The 16,770-nt window shown below is 36.5% G+C and overlaps 1 protein-coding gene across 2 annotated transcripts in view; it reads left to right on the forward strand.

Moving 5' to 3' along the window:
* Positions 1-16,770, forward strand: part of itgb5 (integrin, beta 5) — a 33,418-nt gene that overhangs the window by 7,502 nt on the left and 9,146 nt on the right. For both annotated transcript variants that reach the window (XM_067443730.1, XM_067443729.1), the window contains 2 exons: positions 911-1,045; positions 5,581-6,010. In XM_067443730.1, coding sequence (XP_067299831.1) covers positions 911-1,045; positions 5,581-6,010 — 565 coding nt within the window. The remainder of the gene's footprint in view (positions 1-910; positions 1,046-5,580; positions 6,011-16,770) is intronic.

The raw sequence follows: 16,770 nt of genomic DNA on the forward strand, positions 1-16,770 counted from the left end.
GTAGCCATGTAGGACATTTTGTACACCTGCATTAAACTTAAATTATTCAAGTTTATATGAATAACATGAAAGACTACACCACAGTTCACAAGTTTGTCAGTGTCAAAGTAATTTTTTGTTTTTAAAGATTATTCTTTATGTATTCTTTTTTTCAACAAGGACAACATTGGTTTCAAAATTGGTTGAAAGTGGCAATTACAAAGTTTTTCATTTCAAACCAATTAGCCTTTAAACTCTTTTCATTAAAAAATCCTGAAAAAGGTGTCATGGTTTCCACAAAAATATTAAATGGCACAACAACAACAGCTTTCAACACAAATGTTTCTCAAAAAGCAAATCAGCATATTGGTGATTTATGAAGGGTCATGTGACATTGAAGACTGGACTAATCCTGAAAATTCAGCTGTGGCATCACAGGAATATATTACAGTTAAACTATAGTAAAACAGAAAACTAAATTATAACATTTTACAGTTTTTACTGTATTTTGATCAAAGCCCAAACATTTGAACATTAGAGTAGATCCACGGGACATCAGCTTTGAGATATTGCAAACACAATTATGCATCATGGAGAAAAAAATAAATAATTGACCAAACAGTGACCAAATGTCAAGTCAGGTTTATTTTTTTGATGATGATGACCCAGTTAGTCATCTCTCCTGACTGTTAGTTTACACCAAAATATGCCACAATACCAAATAAATCTATTTTTGTGTTGATTCATTGGTAGTATATGTTCCAAAAATATGATTGAAATATGATTGGTTTTGACTTTTTAGTGCTGAAGCATTATAGAAACCCATGTATGTAATTTTGGAACATCCCCATTACCTTTTAAAACTGTTAAAACTGTTCATCTTTTAGTGAATGTTGGATTGCTTTGTTTAATTTTTCTCTTTTTTATGTAGAACATCAGGTCAAAAGTTGAGCTGAGCGTGTGGGACCATCCTGAAGATCTCCGTCTGGCCTTCTCCGCCACCTGCCAAGATGGCCAGCCCCTGACCGGCCTCCGCAAGTGTGCCGACCTCAAAATTGGAGACACTGTTAGTACTTTTATATTTTATCAAATAAAGCTTGTGCCTTTTAAAAAAAATATTTATAATGGATCACAGCTGATCAGGGTCTCTCAGTCTGCAACCTGAGTGTATGAGCTCTGTACTCTGTAGCAAGGAGCTCCGATTTTATTTATACCTCTTGGATTGAGCACAGGGTGCTGTATTCTGTTGCCTCATACTACTAAAAGGGAACTGGTGGTAGTTGTACTCTTAATGAGGATACCAAGAAAGTGACCTAAAGGCTTAGACCTTTCAGTCTTCCTAAATGTTCAGATCACGTTTACACACAGTTTGAAACATTTTTTTTTCATTCCATTTGTCCTTTGTTGACCTAATGTTCTTGAAGTGAAAGCTACATATTTTCTTTCACTGTACTAAAGGAACTGAAAGACCATGATGGTGAAATGCAGCAATAGTTAATGGAAAAAATGTCAAATGTTTATTCCAAAATCATTTAACTATTTAATCAAATATTTAAATAACTTTGATATTTAAAACTAAATCCATTGACAGGAAGATTTTATGCAAGCCCAATGCACATATTCTGGCCACTTATTTATTGCTAATGCAGTGGTTTTCAGCAGCTCCAGGAAAATGGCTGAAATACCAACACACACACTTTCAGGCATATTGCTTAGCACTTCTTTTGTTATAGACTGTGTTATTTACTCAATGATAACATGCAGGATGAATAACATGCCGTGGTGTGTACTCGTGCCATTATGCTGTGTCAGCCACAGCAGACTCGCTCTCTGTTTAGAGTGAAATAGATAACATTGCTTAGAGAGCCCAAAGTGTTCTGGTAGGTAAATATTACAGTATCATAGCACACAGATTACCGAAGCAATCAAGACCATGTTTTAACTGACAGTGCTTGTATAATTAACAGTTACTCTGAAAGCATGCTTTTGTTTTTCAGTGTTCACATGGTGATGATGGTGTATATTGTCATGTTTGGATCTCCCATACATTCTTAATTAGGCGGACATTGTTAAACTTCTATAGGACTACTTGGTACGTGTCGCCATGCAGTGATCTGACCCTCCAGTCTCTCCTGTGCCATTCCCATTCTGCCTAATTGAATGTTGAGAAGGATTGTAAAGGAATAGTGGTGGGGAAGAACTAAATAACCACAATGAATGGAGCAACCCAAATTTTCTCTGGCTGCTCCAATAGGCTGAGGTCTTTTTGTCTCATCTACGAGGGAAATTTGTCACACCGTGCCAAAGTGCCAATCATGCCTCTAGAAGGTGGGGGCACAACCCAAACAGAATCCCTTGTATCACTCTCAGTCCTCCACCGAACTCTCGGAGGAGTTGAACGCTGCATTTCAATGGGATCGCACAATAGCACTGAGCTCTTTCTGGTGAGGGGCTGTGGAAAAACATGGGCATTAGACTCAGAGACGGTAGCCCAGATTTTAAAGTTTAGCTTAGATTCCTTTCACAGAAGCGGATTCAAGCCCCTAGAGACTACTAAAATGTCCCATACATAACACATTGATCTAATCCTATATTAAGATGGATGGTGTCCCAGGAAACATCAGTTTACTTTTGGATAGACTTTGTTTGCTATAGATTTTTATAGCTTTGTTCACTGTATTGCAAATGTGGTGGGTGTTTTTTTAAAACCATGGAATGTGGTTGGTGTTTTTGTAAAGTCAGGGACAGTGATGGCTTGTGTTTAAAATGTAGCAAATTGATTGATATACCAATTCTTTTTTTTGCTTATGCATATTGATTATATAATCCAAACACTTAATAATAATAATAATAATAATAATAATAATAATAATAATAATACACTCTGGGTTAAAAACACACCAATTTGGTTGAAAATGGACAAACCCAGAAATTGTGTTGTTTGAATGGGTCCATTTACTAGGGTTCAAACAACCCAATTTCTGGGTTTGTCCATTTCCAACCCAATCTGGGTTGTTTACACTAACATTAATAGTATTATAATAATTTTTAAATACCTTCTATATAGTAATAAATAAGGGATAATACATATCTAGCCGGTTGTCATAAAGTAAGCCCTAACAGGGTGATTGGGAAATTGTATTTTAGTATTATTTAAATACAATTATATATAAAACTAAAATATAAAAATAAATTCAACTAAAATAAATTCGTTTTATAGCACAGTGAATACATCACATTATTATTTTTTATAACTGGCAGCTTGTCTTCATGTAGCTTCTTATAACATTCATGTCTTCATAGCATTCTTACTGCATGCTCAGACACAGAATGTCAGACTATGAAAACCATTAAACCTCCCATTCTGACTGATGCTTTAGTTTATTGTCATCCATTTGACTTTTGCTGCTCTGATTGCTTTAGGGCTCTTACAAACTACTTCAGCAAACATACGGATCAGTCTTGGATCATCACTGAATGGAAAACATTGGCAGTGTTTTCCTAAGTTTTCAGTCGTTTTTATTTGTATTCAGTTTTGGCAATTGATGGCTTATCATTATATGTCCATTCCACCTCTTCCTCTGCCCAGCCACACAGACTTCATTGAGTTTTCTCCTGCTGTCTGTCTTCATTTAACTGTTGCCATGTTCTCGTGACTCACATGTCTCCTTAATCCAATTCTGCAGCTCACTGCCTCATTGAGGAAAACCTTCTTCTATCTGTGCCTTGGTCTGTCTGTGACCCCTCACTTTCCCACTTTTTTGTGATGTCTTTTCAGCATGATCTATAATAAGCATGTTAATGCTGGATAATATGTGATGATAGATTGTATGACGTAAAGTTACAATGTTGTTGATTTTCAAACTGTTAATATTACTGATACTTGCACACATTTTTATATAGGCTACCATTAAGAAGTTTGGGGGTAATAGATTTAAAAAAATACATAAATGAATTAATATTTTTATTCACATAGTAAAAATTAACTTGATCAAAAGTAGGGTTAGGGTTAGGATAAAGACAATTTTTTTTAATGCTTTTAATCTTACCATATCTTTGTCTTTTCTTTGTTCTTTTCTACTCAACACAACTTTCTATTCAACACAAATCCTAAAAAGACAAAAAAAACCATTGATGATAATGGAAATTAGACTGAAGTGTTTAAAGGATCATGTGATGCTGAAGACTGAACATTTTAACATTAACAGGAATAAATAGCATTTTAAAATATATTAAAATAGAAAATAGTGCGGCATCGGTGAATTAAGACAAATGTATATTGAACAAACAAACAAAACTCTGTAAGTAAGCTGAGATTGCTGCACAGTGCACCGGATCGAAACACTTGCAATTATGAATCATTAAAATAACAATTGGCATGGCAGTAGCCTACAAGACCCTTTTCCACATTAATAGTTCAACAGTTAAAAGAAAAAAAGAAAAAAAAGTACACTAGTATAGAGTATAGAAATAGACTTTTTAAATAATTAACGCATTTTCTTGCTTGCCTCCCTTTTGTGTCAAGTCTCTTCACCATCATTTCTATTTTTACACTAAATATGTTTTCTTTAGGCTGTTACTTCACTATAGAGAAACCAGTGCTGTCAAAGTAACAACAACCCCTTTTCCATTAAAATAACTTTGCTGACAGTCTTAGGCCTTCATTGTGATTTAAGGGTACATGTGAGCCTAGTCTACCTCCATCAGGATGACCCTCTGTGGCCCAGTGTTCAGCTCTGAGCTTTGAGCTCTCGGGTCCAGAGGGCTCACTGCTGATCTGAAACGCTTCTTCAAAGCATTCAGACTCAGCATGTTGGGCTTGTCTCTCCCCTAGGCAGTTCTGAATCAAAGGCCAGCCAGGCTACATGTTTTTAAAGGTGTCGGATTCTCTGCCCCTGAGGATCCACACATGAAGTTTTCTCACTTCTTGGAAAAGAATTGATAAACTGATAAAGACTTATTTTTCTTTGCACTGCATGTTGCATGGTTTCAGTGCAATTGTATGAAACTTAAACCACATCTCAAGTGGAATACTAAATCTGAGAAATGAGTTTCATGAATTTCTTACCAGAAATTGACTGACTGTAGATCAAGTCTAGGCTAGTCTGGGTGAAACCTCCTATAGACTTCCTTCCTCTGTGGGGTCATCATCAGGGTGGAGTCTGTCTTTTCTCTGGTCTGATGGTCTAGGATTAATCTGACAAGTATGATCTACATCAGTTAGTGAAGCCTCTTATCTTCAGCGATAAGGTCAGAACATGCCACCAAGAGGAAGACTGCCCTTCCTTTGAGTTAGCATTTTTGAACTTTTGTCATCCCAAAATGTAAACAAAATTCATGGGTTTTTAGCTCAATGCCCGAAATAAAGTCTGAATAACACCAGTTTAAGATGTGTTCTCATTTTATTATATTACACAATTTAAAATCCATCATTTTTTGAAAAGCTTTAAAGCTTTTCATGCTTTAAAAAGGCGGTTGCTAACAAGTGGCTAAATAGAATTACAGAGGCTCTCAGAACATGACATTAAATTCGGAGTGCGTGTCAAATTTTTGTATGCCTTTTGTCTCAAATTAAAATGAGTTATCTGTGTTTACTCGCAGGTTTCCTTCAACGTAACTGTAGACGCTCGAGGATGTCCTCCAAAAGGCACCAAGAAGAGTTTCACCATCAGGCCTGTTGGTTTTAAAGATCGTCTGGAGGTCTCTGTGGACTATCGCTGTGATTGCAGCTGCACATATTACACCAAGCCCAACAGCAGCCGCTGCAACTCCGCCGGCACCTACAGCTGCGGGATGTGCCGTTGTGAGCCCGGCTACCTGGGAGCCCGCTGCGAGTGCCAGGAGGGCGAGGTCGACCACCAGCACCTCAGTGCCTGCCGTGAGGCCGAGGGCAAGCAGGTGTGCAGCGGCCGTGGAGAATGCAGCTGTAACCAGTGCCTGTGCTACGAGTCTGAGTTTGGCAAAATCTACGGCACCTTCTGCGAGTGTGACGACTTTTCCTGTGCCCGACACAAGGGCACACTGTGCTCAGGTAAGATGAATTTAATAGCTTTTTTGGTTGTGTCACGATATATTTAAAAGAGGAAATCTATGCATTTTAGTTCCACTATGCATTTCAACCTGCACCTTGCGAAGTGCATTGAATTTTCAGTAGAAATTCTGCAAGTTTATGGGTGCTTAGCTTTTCAGCATTGTCTCAATGCATTCGCCCATTTGGCTTGCTCATGGACATTTTTAAGATGCCACAGGGCAGGGGCGTAGGCATCATTTCAGAAGTGAAGAGGACAGAAAAGTCAAGTGTGACACCGGTTTGCTCTAACCTTTGTCTAATTGACTGGTTGAATTTTTTTCCCCTTGCTTTTAATTGACTGTGAAATTAAACACACTACTGAACAATAACCAATCATTTGTGTTCTATAAGGTTTTATTCCTATATTTTCCTAATGATAGTTCTATAAATGGTTTATGTCAGTCAAAATGTTTATGCTTTTTATTTAGCAACAGCGATAGGCTGGATGTTTACGCCAATAAAAGGGATTTCCTGGAATGGCATAAGTTATTATTTTTATTGAGTCTGTTTTGGACTTTCTGCACGAGAGAGTGCCCGCTGGCTTCCAATATGAATAAAACATACATTACTTGAGTGTTTAGTACTTCTTCATGTTCCCTTTGCCTCATTTTGGATATTAATAAAATGTCTGGTCATGTATAGACTGTCTTATCTCTATGAACTTAAATCGATATTTATTCACATTGGCCCATTTAAACCTCTATGTGAACACACTTGCCTGAAAAAATTGTGGAGGATGAATTTGCGTTTTATTAAAAGTTGCTGTCATTTCTACGCCATGAGATGCCACAATTCTTGCCAGAGAGCAGTTGGCTGGCACCCAATCTCTCCCTCTCCACAGGACGCATCTCTGCCATGCCACAGTGAGAGCTTTGTAGCTGGCTACATTTGTTTATCCATGCTCACAATGGCTGGTCTATAGTAATAAAGCTCTATGTTTTTCTTTAGTCCGCAGGAACTGCCGCCCCAGCACAAAATGGACTTTTGTTGAGCCTCTGTAGCAATAATGTCATTGGTAGTAGAATCAAGACTATGTCTCATACCTGTTATCTCAGCCATGGAAAACTCTTCTTGTCTGCTGTAATGAGTTCTTAATGAATCTGAGTGATTGTGTGCTTTCACACCACTTTGCCATGGTGAATTAACTGGGACAATTCTTGTAAACTCGCTAATAATGGCTGTGGGAAAAGGCATCCGTTGATGAGAGTTTTCTGTAGGTTTCGCTCGCGTGTTAAATGCCCCATAAACATTCTTTGATTTGGCCATGCTCTGCTGAGAACAGCTTGTTTTACAGAGTGTGGGTTGCAAGACTTTTCGGGTAGAATATAAAATTCAGCGTGCATTGAGTCCCATAGCTAGCGTCTTTCAGGAGAGAGCTAAGGTTTCTCAAACAGGCAAGCCAGTGAAATGAACATACTCCTCCAGGGTAGGGTTTCCCAACTGGGGGGAACTGCAGGGTGGTGTTGGTGAAAATCTAATAATTAAGTCATAGAAGATTTTAAATTACAATAATAATAATAAATGTGAACTTGAGATATGGCTTCGTCTGATTATCACATCACAAAAGGTTGTGATAAAAAAAAAAAATTTCTGATGTGCTGCGTGTTTCTGGGTAAAGTGCAGCACTGTGTTCATTAACACATGAGCAGCTCATGATCCAGTGTTTTCTTTTTCAGTGTCTCAAAATGTTTTTGCAGTAAATGCTGTTCCACATGATCTTCATTTCTGCTTGTTACCGCTTATGTGCCAGAATCTCTTTTTCACATTTGTAAACTATTTGCGGACAAAAATGCTGTCACGATTTTGCCAACTTTGTTATGAGCAGTGTTAACTAAACACAGACTTGAGGGTCACTGCAGGGCAGGCTTCTTCTTCTTCTTTTTTCGTACAGAAATAAGAGCTCTAGGGTTTAATATTTTTAGTTGTATATACTGTATTTGAGGCTCATTAATATTGTAGCTTGTAGTGTTAAATAAAATATTCATATTTTATTTTAAAGTGCAATTGTATCCTTATTGTTGTTGTCATTATTTTGTATGACCCAAAATTGATGGGTAGTTATTAGGGTGTAGTGCTGACACCAAAACAATTTAATTTTGTGAGCCTTTTTATTTTTTATGACATGTAAAAAGTTTTTATTTATGAATTTATTTTTTTATATAAAACCTCATTATAGCTGCTCAAAAAAATAAACATAAATATGGTGTTTTGTAACGCTTAAACGCATTCCATATATAGGTGTAATAGAATAGCAGTTGCTTTTTAAGATCTCTTTAAAGATCTCTTTAAAGCCATTTAAATGTAAACATGATTTTAAAAACACAAGCACTCTTATTATTGGTCTCTTAAGCATAGTCCCTTGTTCATACACCTGCAGTAAACAAATAATTGTTTTTGTTTAACCTCTCTTTGATGGTAGTGCTTGACATTGTTTACTCAGCTGTATTCTTGATTACATATCACACACCACACCCTGTTGTTATCTAAAGCAGCATTTTTTTTATATAATAATAGCATGACATAAAGCCATAATAATATGCAGAGATCACCCTGAATCATTGAGTCTTGATATTATATTCTGTAATATAGTAGCAACTTTCCCGATTTATATGATATATGAAGACATGTAAAGGCTGATGTGTAGTCATTATGGCAAAAACAATCCTTCCTTCACAGGGTGATCAGGAGTCAGGACCCCAACGCAAAGCTACTATCGGTTAATTATTGTTTTATGGTCACCAGATTAGATATTTCAAAGCAGAATGTTATGTTCAGAAATTGAGCTGTGCAATAAACTTTTTATATTAAATTCCAGTTTTCAGTGTTGCATACATTTTGCTCTAAATTGTGTATTGTGGATCAGTGTGGCCTTGCTGTCATCCAGATAGCAGCCTGAAGGGCCACAGACAGGCAGCACTGCACTGATAAGACATCTATGTGTTTTTTGGTTTGAGTGATTAGTTTGTGCTTGGCTGTCATAATAAAAAAAAAGAATCTATTGAACTTTTATGATTGAACGGATTTAGTGTGATGATGGCTGCTGGAAGTGCACAATGTTGTTGTTGTTGTTGTTTTTTTTATCCGCCTATTTTTACTTTTAAGTTCACATGCATGAGGCATGTGTTTAGTCAAAGGTTTACCATATTAAAACGCATTGGTTTACATATGTTTTGAATCTCTGCACAATAGTTTTCTGAGTTTTTAGAAGTGTGAGCATGACTGTATGTTAAAACTATTGAGCCCCTAGTAGACCTTTGGTCTTTTGTAGTGCTTTTCTATACATCTGCTGCTGGTTTAAATTCCTTAATAACACAGACCCAGAAATAGTAACTAAATGCACCAGACATATTAAATGTCTCTTTGAATTTTCAGTGTTGTTGTGTAGACCTAGTCAATTATACTTTTGAATGCGAGCGTGTGTGTTTGTTTTAAAGGTTTGTTGCGCTAGAATGAAAATTGCACCAAAAAATCAGGTGAAAACTACTTGAGGCAACCAGTTTCAGGACTTTTTTGAGTTTACTCAACTTAACAATTAAAGTTGGCCTGTGCTTTGATTGAAGTTCTATGTACTAGCATTTTTTTAGCATGTGGATCAATGTTAATTAGCTTAGCAGTAAGGTAATATGAGCAGTGATATTACAGATACGAGCAGTGCGACTCCATGCGACAAAAGTGAATAGAACCCATTGTAATCGGTGATGCTGTGTACACTAGATTCGGCACAACACAGCAAATTTCTGACTGTAAAGCAGTGGCATAGGCAGAATTGTATTTTGGTCAGGCCTGGGTTAGGTGTTGGAGATTGTGTAGTGATAGGGGCATACATGTCCCACCCGCAAATTACAACTATGCTTTCAGGTTAAATATTGGACGGACTACATATTCAGGTCATTTCAATCTTATTTTCTTTGATCCTATTGAACAAATAAATCATCAAACACACTTTGTAAAACCACCACGTCATAACCGAGTCAGTGTGACTGTCAACAAAACATGAACAGCGGTTACAACACATGTTCAACATTTTATTTTCACTTTTTGAATATTTTCTTAACTTTTATTGAAAATAAACGCTTTTCCGATCTGACGTGATGGGGAGTATAGTGAGTTCGGCAACAGTTCCTCCTGGCAGTGTGTTTCCGGCGTTACAGAATGAACCTGCCCTTGGGATTAAAAAGTCTTACCGTTACTTGTGAGCTGATGGATGGTTCTCCCCCACGTCAGTGCGAGATTTTAAAAGTCCTTTTTATAGAATTTTGCATCTCTGCTCTTTATCCATCACACACACAACTACAAATTATAGGCAAATTATAGCAATGAAGTGAATAGACAAACACACTTCATGAACTCACAGGCGTGACATGCATGAGGGTGAGACAGCCTAATTGCCTAACACAGCTGTCCATCAAGCATTTTGCAAAAAACATAGTAAAAAACACATTTGATTTATTTTAGTATTTGAGATGTTATAATAATTTTGTAATTTCATTAACATAATTGAAACAACTGTAATTTAACAAATATTATTATCTTTGTATAATAAACTGGGGTGGCCTATTCATCATAGTGGACGAGACTGTGCCTGTGAGGCCCACCTGCTATCGAGCTAGAAATATGACAAAATTTGAATTGTATAAATCTGAATTATTGACAAGTGTAATCTAACAAAATTGAATATTATGTTGCATTTTACATAGTTCTGAATTTTTTGTGAAATTGTATAGACATGTATTTTCAAACAGCAGATATTTTGTTCTGAATTAATAGACTGAAAAAATTCAGTTTTTGAAAATACAGATTCAAGATTACAGATGAAGAGGAAATTCAGAACATCAAATTCAATATTCTCGCAAAAATTCCAATCTTACAGAAAGCCCAGAGGTCATCATCAGGGAAGAGTAAAGGATGTCAGAAAAGTCAAACGGAGCACCATCTGATCGTTTCATTTCCTTTTTGTAATGGAATAAAGAGCAAAGATAAAACGGCCCTTTTATACTTTTTTGTTTAGTTTAGATTCATGCATGGAAAATGAGATTTCGCGCGTGGTTTACAAATCGCTGATTAGTGAAGGAAATTTCAGCATTTGACGTCATCTGTCGTTCTCCAGGACTGAATCCAAAATCGGCCCCCTAAACCCTTATTCACTATTCCCAACTTTAGTCCACTAATACACTTAAGTTGAATGAGGGAATGAAAACGAGTGTGTGAAGTCGGACAGCCACTGAGTGTAGCCTACATCGGCTGTAGAGCTACACTCGTTATTGCAGTGTGTGGGGTTGAATGAGTGCACTCAAAGTTTCGGATAATGGCTGCCCCCTCAAAAAATGGATCCCCTCGGATTCAGCCCAGGTCTGTTCAACAAAATATAGTCTTAGTAGTAGGCTATAGCGCTTCTTAAACTGTACAGGACAGGTCCTAGATCGGGCTTTCTTCTGTGCAACTTAACGTTTAAAAAAAAAAATGTGTATCCGATATGAAATATTAATCAGCACCCGGCCTATTTTATTTAATTGTGCGAAGTAAAATCTGTGTGGTGAGGGTGCGCTGGACAGAGAAGAGCAGGCTAAAGCACAGACCAATGTTCAGTTCCACTTCAGAATAATAGGACTATTACTAAGTTAGAAAATATTTCAGAAGATCACAAGTGTGACAGTTTGTCTGACAGAACCGTATGTAACTGCTTTTATGCCTTCATGGGCGTGGAAACAGAGCAGCTCAACTGTCCTGTATGCAACATTTTACTATCCATTAAAAAAAAAATTATTCAATCAGATTCAGGATGGGAAATTAGCACCAGCCAATGGCGGGTATTTTTTCAAAGTGGCGGGTGACTTTGCCGTGTATACCAGCCACAGTGGCGGGTGGGTTGTAAAACATGTGTATTGGTTACTATAGGGGTGCTCCGATTGATCGTCAACCTATCTCAATCGGTCGATAATCGCGTTGGGATTTTTGATCAGCGGTCTCTAAAAAGGCTGATCTCATAAACCGATCTTGACCTCAAGCAGTATTAAAATTATATTTGGGCTTTCAAACAGTTGTCACTAGCTTATAATAACATCTCACAAGTGATGTTTGTTATTGTGGTCGTATATGTAGTTTTTCTCAAAGCCATTTGCAGTCCATCCAAGAAATACTTTAGACACCTGGTTGTTTTTGAAGCTGTTTATTTTATACTTTCAGATGTTAGCTTGTATTAACGTTAGCATGGCGCAGATGAGACTTTGTATGTTAAATACCAAACATATGCTGTCATTTGGACATAACGTGGTTCCATTTAACTTTTGGCGAACAGAACATTGTCCACCAACTCATCTTTCTAATTGTATACAGGCCATTGACGTCTGTTTGAGTTTCTTTTTCCACACCCCTGAATCCTCTCTTAACTCAGGAAATGACATCAGCACCTGGCAACACACTGACCTTAGATGCAAACAAACAGACAAAACCGTCACTGCTTTACTGTTTTTTCACTGCTTTATTATTTGGTTGACGTGGTTGGATATAAACACTTATGGACACTTTATCAGTGCAATGTGGTCACGTGTTGATCAACAGAGCTGCAAGAACCCATAAGCAAAATGGGACTTTGGAATAGAGGTCATTGCTCACTCCTTAGTCTACTGATTTGAGATGAGAGAACATTTTTTAGCAGAACTCCTTTGTGAAATACATTTTTTTGATGTGGCAGCAAGTTGCATTTCTATATGGGAGTCCTGGAGTTTGAAGTTTCTTTCAAGGGTAATATTATTGAAAATGGTAATTTTTAGTTTCCTTCTGTTGAACTCAATAGACTCTGCTTGCAGTTTAACAAACAGTAGAGTTAGACTTAGTTGGACTTGGACTCAATCCCTCAGATGTGCTCCACTCTCTGAAAACCATCCCAAAATGCAACAGCAAAATGAAAAGCTCAGTTGAACAAACCCAGTCCGGATGGAAAGTGGATAGTCTCGAAGCCTCAGGGACTTGAATTAGCATGATAAACAAATAAAGCATCTCCCATGATTCCAGCCTCGCTTCTGACTGACTTTTAAATGCCAAGTCTCTACATAAAACATATCAAAAGAATAGAATGTCAAAGGCTACTTGTTATGGTTTGCAGTTATTCATATTCAACCTTTCAAGTATTATGCCTTATGAATGGATGTTGCATGTACATTCATGACCTAAATCTCAGCTACTTCGTATTTTATGAGAAAGTACAAAGTATTAGAAAGTAGGATGTAAGATTTAAATAGGACTTTAATCTTACATAAAAAGATATATATATATATATATATATATATATATATAATATAATGTATATGTCACAAAGCTTGAATCATTTCAAATTGGTTTCTTGAACATGATAATGAGATCACTTTACTAAAATGGCCCCCACAGTCACCAGATCTTAACCCAATAGAGCATCTTTGGGATGTGGTGGAACGGGAGCTTCGTGCCCTGGATGTGCATCCCGCAAATCTCCATCAACTGCAAGATGCTATCCTATCAATATCGGCCAACATTTCTGTTTTATATATATATATATATATATATAGTATTAGAAAGTATTACATATATGTGTGTGTGTGTATGTATACACACATATATATATATATATATATATATATATATATATATATATATATATATATATATAATATATATATAATATAAATAAACAGAATTGCCCTTTGGATGGAGGCAGATGATTTGCTGTGGCGACCCCTGAAGGGAAAAGCCGAAAGAAGAAGAAAAAGCCCTTTGGGGAAGATAGTTTGAGACAGCTGTCACACAGAAGGTTTTATGGATTCATGAAGATGTTTTCTGCAAGTCACTGCATGATTTGTGCGGTGGTTTAGATGACACTAACATGATGCTTTTGGTGAAAGTATTTTGAATGCATACCCTGAAGATGTTTATGACCTGGTTTAAAGCTTGTTTTACAGTCAGATTCATACAGTAGAGTCCAAAAGTCTGAGACTGCCAGTGAAATTGTATCAATTGCATAATATAGATCACATAGAGTTTGTTTATTTATTTTATTTTATTATAAAAATTGTGACCCAGATTGAAGTGTGTACAATTTTTTACATTGTCTTTTTAGACCAAAGTCTATATGAAATACTGAGTGGATGTACATTTTTGTTTTTTTGTTTTGTTTTTTGTAGTACTTATAAATATTCATATGAGGCAGTCTTTAAAATGTGGTAATAGACCATGCTTCTTTTAGTTTGTAGTCAGATCAGAGCAGATTGAAGTCTCATCACTGTACCAGTACACTGCAATCAGTTGGTGCTAAAAAACAAATCTCATCTGTCACACTGTGTGTCTCTTCAAGGGTTGGGAAAACACACATGAACTTATTCATCTTGGTCTTATTTGCTTTTCAAATCTGTCTTTATGTGACCACATTGCTACAATGGGATTACTACGCCTTTAATTTTGGGACATGCTCTGGGTAACAAATTGTAACAGGATAATGAATATTCCATGCGAGGTACCATTTGGAAAAGTTGACTAGTCTATCGTTATAGTCTACACACAGTAGCCAGATATATTCTAACAACAGTTTGAGGCATTTTACAACATTGTAGTATTTTTTAATTGTTGGCACAAAAATGGTTGCTTTTTTTTTTTAATGCGTCTAACCTCTTTAAGAAAGATACTTTGTGCATGCAGTTTTGGAATGCAAGGCCAAGGCAAAGATTAGTGATGAGTCAAAGTCTGCCTATCCTTGTGGACACAACACTTTAGTCTCTGCAGATAGTGGGTTTTGTGATGAAAGACAGTTGACTGTCGTTCTATCTTTGGTTTTAAATGCATGGGATTAGTCAGGTATTTTTATTTAGACAAGCTACAGAACTGTTATGCATTTCTCATTTAAACCCATTTATAGATGTTCTAAAGAACCTTTAAGATCAAGACGTGTTTCTTTTCTTTTTTTTGGCTTATTGCCCTTGCTCTTCCCACTCTTGTGCTTTAGATCAGCAGAAACATGTAGTTCATTAAACAACAGTAATTAGTGCAAAACCTTACAAACCAAGCCAGCGTGAAGCATGCACAGAAACGTATTGGCTTGTTCCTGGGTAGGAAACTTATACTTGTACCACAGGCCTATACTATAGTGAGCTGTTCATGTTTTTAAAAGTATTATACATTTCTTTTGTGCTTTGTTTTCCCAGGCCTACCTGTTTATTTAAAAGGCGTAAGAAGACTGTGTAGCAGAAGAAAACTGTATTTATCTTGAATGCCTGCTCTGTAATTGTTATTGTCACTGGAGCATATGTTCCCCTACAGTCACATGAGACGCAACTTCTGACTGCACTAATTATCTTAAATATAATTTCTCTGCTCTGCAGATGTGCTCAATAAGTGGAGAGACGTGAGAGTTATTTCCTGATTATTTTTAACTTATTTTATTCTCTTTGGAATACAATGAGGTTTCCTGGTTACTAAGGAATCTTGTAAAGAGCACAGACACCACATGTCAGGCATCTATAACCTATTGTTTTTACTGCCAAGACTTCATCCCCACTCGAGAGGCACAACTGCAAGAGGCAGCTTGCCATGTCTTGGCCTACATACTTGCATTACACATGTTTCTTTATAGACAGATGAGTTGCACTTTTTAAGCTAAACAAACTGTTTCTGCAAAGTGAAGGGAGACAACATATTGATTTTGCGTGCAGTCCACAAAATAAATATCACATGCAGAAAGAAGGCATTGAAATGATTTAAATACATTAGGAAGCAAGGGGCAGTATTAAGATGCATATGCTATCACTATTTTAATTCATTTCTATGTAAAGCACTTTGAATTGCCATTGTGTATGAAATAACTTAAATAAACTAGCCTTGCCTTGCCTAATATGCTGATTTACATTATAAATGTCTTAACTGTCACTTGACCAATTTAATGCATCCATGCTGAATAGCAGTATTAATTTCTTTTACAACTTACAAAAATGGCAGTACAACAGTCAGTCCTAATGATCCGAACAAATCCAAACTGGTTTCAGTGTGAACAAAGCCATAGATTATTCTTGTGTGTGAAATGGACCTTTATGGAATTTAATTTACCAGTATGCTGCTATAAACATTTATTTTCAGTTCTTGCAATGTTGGGAAATAATTAGAAAAAAATCACTATGGGTCATTACAAATACTTTGCTTTAAAAGTACCATGTGGGAAAAAATAACATCTATATAGAAAAAAAGATGCATCGATAATCGTTTTATAATCACATCGCAGCCCTCTGCTCTGAATCATAATCGAATCATGAGGTGCCTTAGAGATTCCCACCCCTAGTAGTGGTCAGTTGGCGCATGAAGTGAAACACTTTGTGTTTAATACACTTTGTTAGATCAGCGCTTAATAAAGAGGCCTGTAAAACTGGAAGACTCCTGTTAAAGCCCATGGCATCCTTATGTTGTCTACGGATGTAAAATGCTGTGTCTCTGTGGTCAATGTCACACTTATACTCAAACTCCTCAAAGAGGACATGGAAGTCTTTAAAAATCACTAAACTTGGGTCAGTATACGTGTAATTTTGTTTTTAAATTCTCTTTTATACTTTGTCAGTCACAACAGCTCATTTTAGCTCTATATTGGGTAGTTTTGAAAGCTTTTCCTTATTTTTTATTTATTTTTTATTCATTGTCTTGAACATTCTACTGAGTTATGAATTACATGAACTGTTGTTGTTTTTTCTTCCTCCAGCCACACTTATTTCTCC

The sequence above is a fragment of the Pseudorasbora parva genome, chromosome 5, assembly GCF_024679245.1.
Source record: "Pseudorasbora parva isolate DD20220531a chromosome 5, ASM2467924v1, whole genome shotgun sequence".
Lineage (NCBI taxonomy): Eukaryota > Metazoa > Chordata > Actinopteri > Cypriniformes > Gobionidae > Pseudorasbora > Pseudorasbora parva.